The following is a 12,360-nucleotide window of genomic DNA, read 5'->3' as shown; positions in this document are numbered from 1 at the left end:
TCGAAATCTTTTAATGAAAGTTTAAAAAAAGAAAAAAAAAAAAAAGATTTAATGTTCTTTAAAACCGATACATTTTGGTTGATACTGCAGAATTAGGCCACCTGTCTGTTTCTTTCATCTTTTCAGAGCCCTATTAGTGAGAACCTCCCATTCTTGTTACAATCTTTAAAAATAAATGAAATGGAGAGTAGTAGCAGCCATTGCATCTCTTACTGAAAATGATTCTATATTTTATTATTTTATTTCAGCATTTTACTATCAGTATTTCTTTGTTTTCTCATTTTTATTTCCCAACTCTACCGCAATCTACTTCACCACTATGTCTCAAAATATCACCTAAAAACTGTCCATTGTTCTCCTCCCAAGACCTCCTGCTCTCTAGCTCCCTTGTCACCTCCTCTCATGCTCGCCTCTTGGACTTCTCCAGAGTCTCTCCCATCCTCTGGAACCCCCTACCCTATAGCCGATCCCTGAAAACTGATCTCAGGGAAGCCTTGAGTATCACTTGCCCATCCCTTTTGGATTGCAAACTCTAACAACCAGGGCCTACCTGGTTCTCCTGTAATTAACTGTACTGTCCTCTCATTTTGGAAAGCACTGTGCAATCCGTTGGATCTATATAAATCTTTCATAATAATTTATTGTTGGTTTTCGTCATTAGCAGATCCAAGAAGGAGAAAGCAAAGCTCTGGTGAATAATGCAGAACAGCCAAAGTCTGCTCATGGATCTACTTGCATCCTGGGGATGGAAACGAGGTGAGCAGACAGAATATTAAAGCTGATTCTAGTAGCTGAGAGAGGCAAGTGTTATTGACTATGGAGTGTAACTAATGCTGTACAAGGATCTGCTAGCAGGCAGTGCATCTGATTGATTGATTCCTTCCATCCGGAGTTACTGCAGCTTTACAGCAAAGGGTTCATATCCAGTTCTGACCAGTGGAAGTCTGAATGGTCTCCAGTATCAGGAGACATGGTCAATAATTTTATAGTGAAAATCTCTGCGCAGCCTTCAGTCTATTAACAACTGTACAAATGTCTTGACCAATACTCCAATAAATATGTTCCTTCAATGCACCAATCATGTTCCCGCATCCACAGTAACCTCTATATATAAAGTGCTGCCTCTATCAATAGAGGGTCATCCTGACATCATGAAAATACAACAACCCTAATCAGTCAGAAACTTTCGAAAAGCCTTTTTATGTTGATCAAAGGAGATCTGCTAGGCTGGAAGCTGCCATTGCTGACTTGCTTAGAAAGTGGTAGGCTCCAGGATGGTTATCCTGATTCTGGCTTTACTACCTAGTGAGTCTCTGACCTGGAGCAACCATGTGGAATAGAAGTTCAGGCCTTGCACACTGGACTGGCTGTGTGCATGTATCCAGGTGAGTGACTCTCTAGGTGGGGACGGCTTGATGATGATTACTACTCTGGAACCTACACATTTGAAGGCAGTCATATGAGATTGATGCTGTACATGCTTGTATCATTTACATTTAGATTTGCCTTTACATTTAGATTTGCCTTTCTGTTGGAGTTTGAAATGTTGTTTTTTGGGTTTGTAAAACCACAAAAACTTTTCATTAAAAACAAAAAAAAGGCACAGTCTCCTTTAAAAAAAAAAAAAAAATGTAATGCTCCCACATTACCCACTTGCCGACCGCCAGCAGTAAATATACTGTCGGCTCTGTCCCGCAAAAACAACATACCTGTACGTCGCTCCGCAGGACCGCTAACGGGGGCACGTGCGCCCATTCACCACAGGGGAAGCCAATTCGTGGGTCGGCCAGCCACGATCGCTCCCCATGGAGGCAGACCGCTGTTCTGTCAGTTATGAACACAGGAATCCTGTTTTCTCTATTGTCCATTGACAGACGCAGCTCTTTGCTTCTTAACCATTGTAGATTGCGCATAACCCAAAAATTAAGAAACATAATAGCTGCGTCTGTCAGTGGACTTCAGAGAAAAGGATTTTACGGTAAGTTCTTACAAAAAACTAGTTTTCTCTATCATCCACTGACAGACGCAGCTCTTATGCTTATTAACCATTGTAGATGGCGCATAACCCAATGGTTATGAAGCATAAGAGCTGCGTCTGTCAATGGACTTCAGAGAAAAGGATTTTACGGTAAGTTCTTACAAAAATCCAGTTTTTCTCTTATTTATGAACACAGGTCTCAGTGTTCATGCAGCAAGCCAATCCCCCACACAGTTAGAAAGCACCCCTAAGGCCACATTTAACCCTTTGATTGCCCCTGGTTTTAACCCCTTCCCTGCCAGTGTCATTATTACAGTAACAGTGCATATTTTTAGCAATGAATACTGTAGTAATGTCACTGGTCCCCCCCAAAAGTGTCAAAAATGTCAGGTAGGTGTCCGATCTGTCCGCTGCAATGTAGCAGTCCCGTTTAAAAATCGCTGATTGCCACCATTACTATTAGTAAAAAAATAAATAAATAAAAAAATAAATAAAAATGACATCGTCCCCCTAGTTTGTAGACGTGATCACTTTTGTGCAAACCAATCAATGTACACTTATTGGGATTTTTTTATCAAAAATATGTGTCAGAATACATATTGGCCTAAAATGATGAAAAATTTTGTTTTTTTAATTTTTTTTTTTTTTTTCTATTAGGAATGTTATATAGCAGAAAGTAAAAAAAAAAAAAAATATATATATATATATATATATATATATATTTCAGAATTGTGCCTTTTTTTTTGTTTTGTTTATTGCGCAAATAATAAAAATCACACAGGTGATCAAATACCACCAGAAGAAAGCTCTATTTGTGGGAAAAAAATACATCAATTTTATTTGGGTACAGCGTCGCGCGATTGCGCAATTGTCAAAGTAACCCAACACCGTGCCGAATCGCTAAAAAATGGCCTGGTCATTAAGGGGACAAATCCTTCCGGTCCAGAAGTGGTTAAATAAACAACAAATGTGCATTTATTACATTTTTGCATTTAGGCTTGCAAAGCATTGCAAAAGATCAGTGCATTGTGGGTGCATTGCACAGGCTCCTGCATTGGTTACCCTCAGCTCCAGGCCCATACAAAGTACAGAGGAAGTAAAAAATGGACAAAAAGTGTGGTGATGTCATCACCTTGCTGCCTGCGCAATCTGTGAGTCCCTCTGCTGCAGTGTCAGATGGGATTTGTAGTATTCCATTCACTGATCCCTTTGAATGGATGAAGGTGCTGTGTGTCCCCTAAATTTAAAACCAAACGTCTGCAGAGAGAAGCACCCTGTAATTTAGGTAAATAGTGGGGTGGGGTATAGAATTGAAGGTGCAGGGTTTGGGAATGCAACCATGTTTTCTTTCATAAAAAAAATATATATTTTTCTTGTACCAGATCTAGGATGCAGCCTTTTGATCAGATGTCGCGTAAATATACAACAGATTTCGTCTTTGGTGAAAACATGGAAAAGAGAGTCATGGTAAGCAGGTGACATGGGGCGTGTCCTTTTTTTTTTTTAAGTAGCTTCTTTGTAATGCTGAGACTAGTAGTTCCTTATTCCACATTCTAAACCAGCACTGTGAAGCAATTTATGAACAAAGCCTACAGCAGAAATCCAAATCTTCTCAGCTTCCCCTACCCCTCTTTCCAGCAACACCACATCGTTCGGTATTACAGTCTCAAATTTAAACACAGAACAGGAACTCTGGAAGAGGGGAGCAGGGAGAACTGAGCTGATGAGACTTTAAAATCCATCAGAACTACTGCTGTGACCTTGAAGGATGATTTGCTCCACAGTGCCTGCAGCTATATAGGTCAATGAGAACGTTCTAGTCTCTGCCACATAAATAAAGCAAGGTACAAAGGCTACTACAGGCTTCACAAGTTTCAAAGCCAGAAGTCACTGTTTTGAAGAGCTGCCCTACAGCAGTGATGGTGAACCTTGGCACCCCAAATGTTTTGGAACTACATTTCCCATGATGCTCAACTACACTGCAAAGTGCATGATCATCATGGGAAATGTAGTTCCAAAACATCTGGGGTGCCAAGGTTCACCATCACTGCCCTAGAGTGTAGGGAAGCATAGGCTACTTTCTCTGGCATATAAAGGATGAATACAGGCCACAGCTTAGTCAACCACTTACAGACCGCCCACCGCAGATGTATGTCGCTACTTTGACGCTAAATACCGTGGTTATGGAGATAGCTGCCATAACCCTGGTATTTTTAAAAATGGCGATCGGCTTTCAGGTAAGGGCGGTCTCAGCGGTGGATTCGCCGCGGGACCACCCTTACGGTGCAGCGGAAGAGGTGCCCCCTTCCGCCGCGTCCTGGTTCTTATTCCCTGCTTACCGGGCCCCCGCCGCCAGCGGGGAAAACAATCCAGTCCCGGGTCCTCTTAGACAGGAAGTTGAGTGAGGGCAAGATGGCCCTCACTCAACTCTGTGGTCTTGGAGGACCGGAGCGATGTCAAACGTCGTTGCCTAGCAACTGGCTTAAAGAGCCAATTTTATTTAATTTTATTTTTTTCCTTTTTTAGTGTACTTGTGAGATCTGAGGACTTTTTGACCCCAGATCTCACAATAAAGAGGTCCTGTCATGGCTATTTCTATTTTTTTTTTTTTTTAAACCGGTGTAAAAATCAAAAATAATAAAATAAATAGGAAAAAAAAAAAATTAAAGTGCCCGGTCCCCGTTAGCTCGCACGCTGAAGCGAACGCATACAGAAGCCCCACCCACATATGTAAACGGTGATCAAACAACACTCTGTAACTCTATGATGTTAACCTGTAGAAATTTTTAAAGTGTCGCCTATGAGATTTTTAAGTACCAAAGTTTGTCGCCATTCCGCGAGCGTGCACGATTTTTTAAGCATGACATGTTGGGTATCTATTTACCCGGTGAAACATTATCTTTCACATTATGGAAATAAATTGGGCTGACTTTACTGTTTTTTTTATGTTTTAACTAAAAAAAAGTTAATTTTTTCCAAACAAATTGCGTTTGGAAGACCTCTGCGCAAATACGGAGTGATAAAAAATATTGCAACGATCTCCATTTTATTCTCTAGAGCAGGGGTCTTCAAACTATGGCCCTCCAGTTGTTCAGGAACTACATTTCCCATCATACCTAGTCATGTCTGTGAATGTCAGAGTTTTACAATGCCTCATCGGATGTGTAGTTCCACAACAGCTGGAGGGCCGTAGTTTGAGGATCCCTGCTCTAGGGTCTCTGCTAAAAAAAATGTGTGTATGTATGTATATATGTGTGTGTGTATGTATATATATATAATGTTTGGGGGTTCTAAGTAGTTTTCTAGCAAAAAAAAAAAAACTTGTAAACACCAAGTGTCAAAAAGAGGCCTGGTCTTAAAGTGGTTAATAGTATAAAAGTGAGGTTACCTAAAGTAGTAGTAGTAGGCTGAGCTGTTAATGGCAGTTGTACTTTCAAGCTGTATATGGTTGGGATTAGGGAAGACCAGTGATTAAAGAATTGATCCTCTCCGTTTGTGTTTATGGGTGTTGGATTTGGCCCCGAGTGCTCGGTCTGTAATGTGAATCCCAAGTCAAGTGACCGTAGTTGCCTGTGAGTTAGGATGACAGTATAATCCTATATGTTCTGGAGAGTGGAGACGGGTCGTCTGCAGAAATAAACTCCCACAGAGCTCTTAATATGGAACTGTGGCTATTTGCAGCAGTCAAACTATTCCTAATGGAAGCGGTTATTACTGTACAAAGTTCTATAAACTTATGCAATGTGTATATATTGCAGCACAAGCATTTTAAACACTCTTTAGAGCCCTTTTTACACTTGTACGACCTGAAAGTCACGTGACTTTGACACGACTTGAAGCAATGCCTGTGTAATCTTGAGGTTTATGGGACCGTAAGTCACATCAAAGTCAAACCAAAGTAGTGCAGGAACTACTTTGAAGTCACTGCGACTTGAAGTCACACAGATATGAATGGTACTCATAGGAAATAATGGCGTACGAGTTGCCATGTGACTTTGCAGCCCCAAGTCGCAAAACAAGTCGCACAAGTGTGAAAGATGCCTTAAACCGTTAAATGCAACCTGTAGGCTATAAAAAAAATATATTGTGCCGTTTTCTGATCTCTCCTTTTGAAGGATGACGTGAAGTGCAGTGACAATGGGCAGAATGCATGAACTCCCAGCAGGCAATGAGCTTTTAGTTTATAAAGGTGGAAAAAGATTAAATCTGATTGGCTGTCCTGGGACACTGCTCTTTAAACATGGGGCGTTCCTTTGCACTGCCGTATTAAATAGGCCTGAATGTGTCCTTTTTTTAATGATTGTGCACTGGATTTATGCAACAGAAAAGGATTTGGAACGATCTACAGCATACAAGCAACAAACATGTATTAATAGCAAAGTGTAAGATAAACTATCCATTCTATTTTCAGAGTCCCAAGAGGCCGACACCATCTCAGACCAGAGTACCGCTGTGCAGGCGGGAATCCGCGTCCTCTAGATTATCATATAACAGGAACTGGCCTTATCAGAGTAAGATGTGCTTTCTGTATATATTTGTATTCTGTAATGAGCCATGCTTATGGAAATGTTTAGGAATATACACTCACCGCCCACTTTATTAGGTACGCTCAATTGCTTGGTAACACAAATTGCTAATCAGCCAATCACATGGCAGCAACTGAATGCATTTAGGCATCTAGATGTGGGGAAGACGACTCGCTGAAGTCCAAACTGAGCATCAGAATGGGGAAAAAGGGGGATTTAAGTGATTTTGAACACGTGGTATGATTGTAGGTGCCAGACAGGCGGATCTGAGTATTTCAAAAACTGCTGATCTACTGGGATTTTCACACACAGCCTTCTTTAGGGTTTATGGAGAATGGTTTAAAAAAAGAGAAAATATCCAGTGAGCAGCAGTTGTGTGGACGAAAATGCCTTGTTGAGTAATGTGACCAGATTTTTAAAATGAAATCTGGGGACATATTTTTATTTTTAAATTTTTCTTGGCAAATGGCACGGGACTGCATAATGCACAGAGCGCTGAGCCCAGGACTATATAATACACAGAGCGCTGGGCCCAGGACTACATAATACACAGAGCGCTGGGCCCAGGACTATATAATACACAGAGTGCTGGGCCCAGGATTATATAATACACAGAGCGCTGGGCCCAGGACTACATAATACACAGAGCGCTGGGCCCAGGACTATATAATACACAGAGCGCTGGGCCCAGGACTACATAATACACAAAGCGCTGGGCCCAGGACTATATAATACACAGAGCGCTGGGCCCAGGATTATATAATACCCAGAGCGCTGGACCCAGGATTATATAATGCACAGAGCGCTGGGCCCAGGATTATATAATACACAGAGCGCTGGGCCCAGGATTATATAATACACAGAGCGTTGGGCCCAGGATTATATAATACACAGAGCGCTGGGCCCAGGATTATATAATACATAGAGCGCTGTGCCCAGGACTATATAATACACAGAGCGCTGTGCCCAGGACTATATAATACACAGAGCGCTGGGCCCAGGACTATATAATACACAGAGCGCTGTGCCCAGGACTATATAATACACAGAGCGCTGTGCCCAGGACTATATAATACACAGAGCGCTGTGCCCAGGACTATATAATACACAGAGCGCTGTGCCCAGGACTATATAATACACAGAGCGCTGTGCCCAGGACTATATAATACACAGAGCGCTGTGCCCAGGACTATATAATACACAGAGCGCTGTGCCCAGGACTATATAATACACAGAGCGCTGTGCCCAGGACTATATAGTACATAGAGCGTTGGGCCCAGGACTATATAATACACAGAGCGTTGGGCCCAAGACTATATAATACACAGAGCGCTGTGCCCAGGACTATATAGTACATAGGGCGTTGAGCCCAGGACTATATAATACACAGAGCGCTGGGCCCAGGACTATATAATACACAGAGCGCTGTGCCCAGGACTATATAGTACATAGAGCGTTGAGCCCAGGACTATATAATACACAGAGCGCTGGGCCCAGGACTATATAATACACAGAGCGCTGGGCCCAGGACTATAATACACAGAGCGCTGGGCCCAGGACTATATAATACACAGAGCGCTGGGCCCAGGACTATATAATACATAGAGCGTTAGGCCCAGGACTACATAATACACAGAGTGCTGGGCGCAGGACTATATAATACACAGAGCGCTGGGCCCAGGACTATATAATACACAGAGCGCTGGGCCCAGGACTATATAATACATAGAGCGTTGGGCACAGGACTACATAATACACAGCGCTGGGCGCAGGACTACATAACACAGAGCACTGGATTACATAATATACAGGAGGATATCAGCTTTTGTATTCATGCCACCGTGGCTGCCGAAGTACCTAAACAGTGACTGCATGTGATAGGTTGTGTCTGTGTAATCTTCTGTCTTTCTACAGAATGCTTGTTATACTTAAAGTGGAGTTCCACCCTATTTTTATACTTACCTCCATCTTCTCGCTCCGGGTCACCTGAAAAAGAAATGGATAATCGCATATTTTTTTTTTTTTTACTTACCTCGTAGCGAAGAAAATATACTTACCTTACTTCCTCCTTCCTCGGCCGCGGCCCGTCGTCACTTCCTGGCTCTGCAATGATTCCTGGGAGCTGGACGTCATAGCTCCCAGGAATCATTGCGCCTGCACTGGCCCCGACGTCAGTTCTGGGTCGCGCGCGTCATCCCCTTCTAAACAGCTTCTGGGCATGCCCAGAAGCTGTGGAGGGATGACGCGCGCGACCCGGAAGTGACGTCGGGGCCGGCGCAGAGCATCGTGGGACCAAAGAAGGCGGAAGAAGACGCCGAAGAGGACGCGCTGGCTTCAAGCTGCCCACATCTGAGATGGCAGCGCTGGACAAGACGTTTGCAAGGTAAGTATTTGTCCTAACAGGTAAGTGCAACCCGGGACAGATCAGAGGCTAGCCATTGTGGAATGCACTAGCCCTGACTGTCCCGGGGGTATTAAAATCCAGGGTGGAACTCCGCTTTAAAGTGGAAATCATGACTCCCTACTAAAGAGATTGTTCGGTAGAGAAACCCCTGGCATATACAATAAACCTTTATATGCATACTTGGCACACAAAAAAAACCCCTGAAATCGGGTCATATGATCCGGCTGGTTTCCTTCCTATGTCACACCATGTGCGTCAATCTGCACAGATCAGCAATTGTTTTCTATGTGTCCTGTTCCCTGTTCACACCACAATGCTGCATTGAGGTGGGTTGCATAAATATGCAGACATGTTGTCTTTTTGTGCACCTCATGTCAGCTTATCACAAGGTGTTTTTATTCCACAATTTCTTTAAAGGGGACCTGTCATGATGGCTGTTGCCTGTCACAGCTAAGGGTTACCCTCCCAGATTGGAGGATGCCCTTGCCTGCTTTCTGGTGCTGTTTGGAAAGAAAGCTTTTCACTACTCTGTCCCAGTATTGGCATTGCCTTTGGCAGTCAAGCCATTAGAGACTTCAGTGCTGCATGCAATAGCCTTCAATATTGCTGTGAATAAAACTTGTCAAGGGATTTCTAAATCTAATTTTACTTTTTTTTTTTTCCAGAGCACAGACTGCATACGAGCCTCATAGAGTCCGCTGCAGCATACACCTCCAGGCCAAGAATGAAATATGAACTGGACCAAGTGAACGTTATCACTGGAGAAGAGTCCGAGCGCAATGTGCTGCAGGTGGGGGAGTTTATTGCACATGTGGCTCTGCGCTCCTTTTGCTTGCTCAGACCATTCGGCAAATGCTCGGTTTTATAACCAATACAACCCGAACATTAACCTTCCCTCCAGCCTGTTCACTAGCCTTCCCTTTATCTCCAACATTACCTCCAGCCTGGTCACTAGCCTTCCCTTTATCTCTAACATTATATTTTCCTGTAACCGGAACAGCTTTCCTGTAACTCTCTCACCAATCTTTACTGTAACCCTAAAGCTGGCCATACCCTGAGCAATGTTGCCAAGTTCCTGATGAACTCTCCGAAATCTACTTAGTGTGGGTGCCTTATTGGCCCCATCCTGCCCAACATCCTTCAACTAAAAAACGGAATGTGCCAGCCAAAACAGCTGTATCCAATCAGATTAGTAACCCTCCTTGGAATTCTATTGGTAACCCTATTCCTTTGGGATGAATTGGAGCGGAGACTGTGAGCCAGGCCTTCTCATCCACATCAGTGCCTGACCTCACAAATGTGCTTCTGGAAGAATGGTGAAACATTCCCATAGACGCACTCCTAAACCTTGTGAACAGCCTTCCCAGAAGAGTTGAAGCTGTTATAGCTGGGGCAACTCAATATTGAACCCTACGGACTAAGACTGGGGTGCCATTAAAGTACATGTGTCTGTAAAGGCAGGCGTCCCAATACTTTTGGTAATATAGTGTATACACACATCTATCAATCCATCCATCCATTATCATCTGTTAAAGCCCAACTCATGTTTTATTAGTGTTACTCACAGCCACTTGTTATATCTGATTGTGGCTTATGAATGAGAACATTGTGTGGTCCTCTGTTTTGTATGGTGTCTTTTGTATGATGTATGATGACTTGCGCTACTTTATAACCGAATGTGACATGTTTCTTTCCACAGATTAGCTGCAAGCTCTTTGTGTTTAACAAAGAAAATCAGGCGTGGACAGAAAGAGGGCGGGGCTACCTTAGGCTAAATGACATGGCTGTCGATGATAATGGACCGTTCCCATCTCGTATAGGTAAGGGGAAGATTTGAGTTCAATTCCAGACTAAGCTTTTTGGTTCTTTAAAACTTTCAATAGAGAGGGGGAGGGTGAGGACCTGTCAAAGTGTAACCTCATCATCAATCATGAGCTGTAGCTGGAGGGTGTTTGCTGTATGGTGGCGGGTTCATGTGACACTTCCCCAGCTGCCATTAAGGGAGGGGGGGGGGACTTTTCAACATGTGATTGTATAACAATACAAAAAGTATTAGAATGGGTAGGGGCTAGAATATTTTTTAAGGTTTTTTATTTCTATCTGCACCCCCATTTAGTTAGTTCTGTCATTGCTGTCTTAGGCCAGCCATGCACAGTTTGAACCTTGGCCTGGAACCGGCCGAGATTTGAACCGTTAATGGGCAGGCTGAATGTGCCAAGTTGATTGACCTATCAACTTGGGTACAACCAGCCTGCCAGATTCTCTTGCGATTAGATTATCGCTAGCCACTGATATAGCCACTAGCAATAATCTTTGTCTTCTCCCGGCGGGATGGCTCTCCCCCTTCCCCCCCCCCCCCCCCCCCCCCCCCGCCGGGAGAAGACAATCGCTAACTCCCCTGTCAACACTGTCTGTGTTGATGAGGGAATTGTGTGAATTTCTTTCTTGCAACCCGTGGTTGCAGGAAAGAAATCTATACTGTGTATGGCCTGCCTAAGTGACTGTGACAATCAGGACAGGAAGGGGGGAGAAATCTCCCCAGTGAGACACAACAATAAAAACCTATTCTAATTACCCCGCCACTAAAAGAAAAAAAAAAATGTGCCTCATTTTGAACAACCTATTATATATATTTTTCTTTGCTGCTGTACCCACAGTGGCAAACATTAACATTCAGATTTTTAATCCGCCAATCCTATGCTTATGTACACTTTTCAGCTACAGCAGCCTAGCAGTTAAGCCCCGTACACCCGTACTGATCGTCGGCCGAACGATCGGCCGTCTTTTGTCCAGGGCTGTCGTGTCTGTTGAAAACTGCAAAAGACTGCACACGAATTTTGTCCGCCAACAACAGCCGACTGCAGACGTGATGTCATGTGATAGTTGACTTTCCCTGTGTTTTTTCTTCTCTGAGCATGCCCAGTCTTGCTAATCTGCTGTCTGTCGGCCTAAATCTGTACTGACTGGCGAACAATCGGCCGTTCTGGTGTTGGCCAACAAATATTTTAAAGTCTGCATGACAGATTCTGTTCGGCCGAAAATGTGCTGTCGGCTGTCAGAAGCATCATACTAACAAGCCTACAATCGGCGATCGGTTGGCGGCCGAATATTTGCGGCCGACAATCGGTACGTGTGTACGGAGCTTTAGTGATGACGTTGCATACAGCGGTAGATTTACTAAAACTGGTAGGCACAGAATCTGGCACAACTGTGCATAGTAACCAATCAGCTTCTAACTTCAGCTTGTTCAATTACCACTTCAGCTCCAGGCCATTTTTTGCGATTCGGTACTGCGTTATTTAACGGACAATTGTGCGGTCGTGCGACATTGTACCCAAATACAATCGATGTCCTTTTTTCCCCACAAATGGAGCTTTCTTTTGGTGGTATTTGATCACCTGTGCGATTTTTAGATTTTGCGCTATAAACAAAAAAAGAGCGACAATTTTGTA

At 43.4% G+C, this 12,360-nt stretch overlaps 1 protein-coding gene across 2 annotated transcripts in view; it reads left to right on the top strand.

Moving 5' to 3' along the window:
* The window catches only part of RANBP3L (RAN binding protein 3 like), a 92,092-nt gene that overhangs the window by 68,072 nt on the left and 11,660 nt on the right, over positions 1-12,360 (top strand). The window contains exons 8-12 of one of the 2 annotated variants that reach the window (XM_082243333.1): positions 665-756; positions 3,361-3,445; positions 6,390-6,489; positions 9,574-9,698; positions 10,608-10,728. In XM_082243333.1, the coding sequence (XP_082099459.1) occupies positions 665-756; positions 3,361-3,445; positions 6,390-6,489; positions 9,574-9,698; positions 10,608-10,728 (523 nt within the window). Of the gene's footprint in view, positions 1-661; positions 757-3,360; positions 3,446-6,389; positions 6,490-9,573; positions 9,699-10,607; positions 10,729-12,360 lie in introns of both variants that reach the window. The other variant, XM_082243332.1, reaches the window with a different exon arrangement.

This window comes from Pelophylax lessonae, assembly GCF_965119305.1.
Source record: "Pelophylax lessonae genome assembly, chromosome: 1".
NCBI lineage: Eukaryota > Metazoa > Chordata > Amphibia > Anura > Ranidae > Pelophylax > Pelophylax lessonae.
Note: the sequence above shows the minus strand (reverse complement) of the source record. Positions and strands in the feature narration are given on the sequence as shown.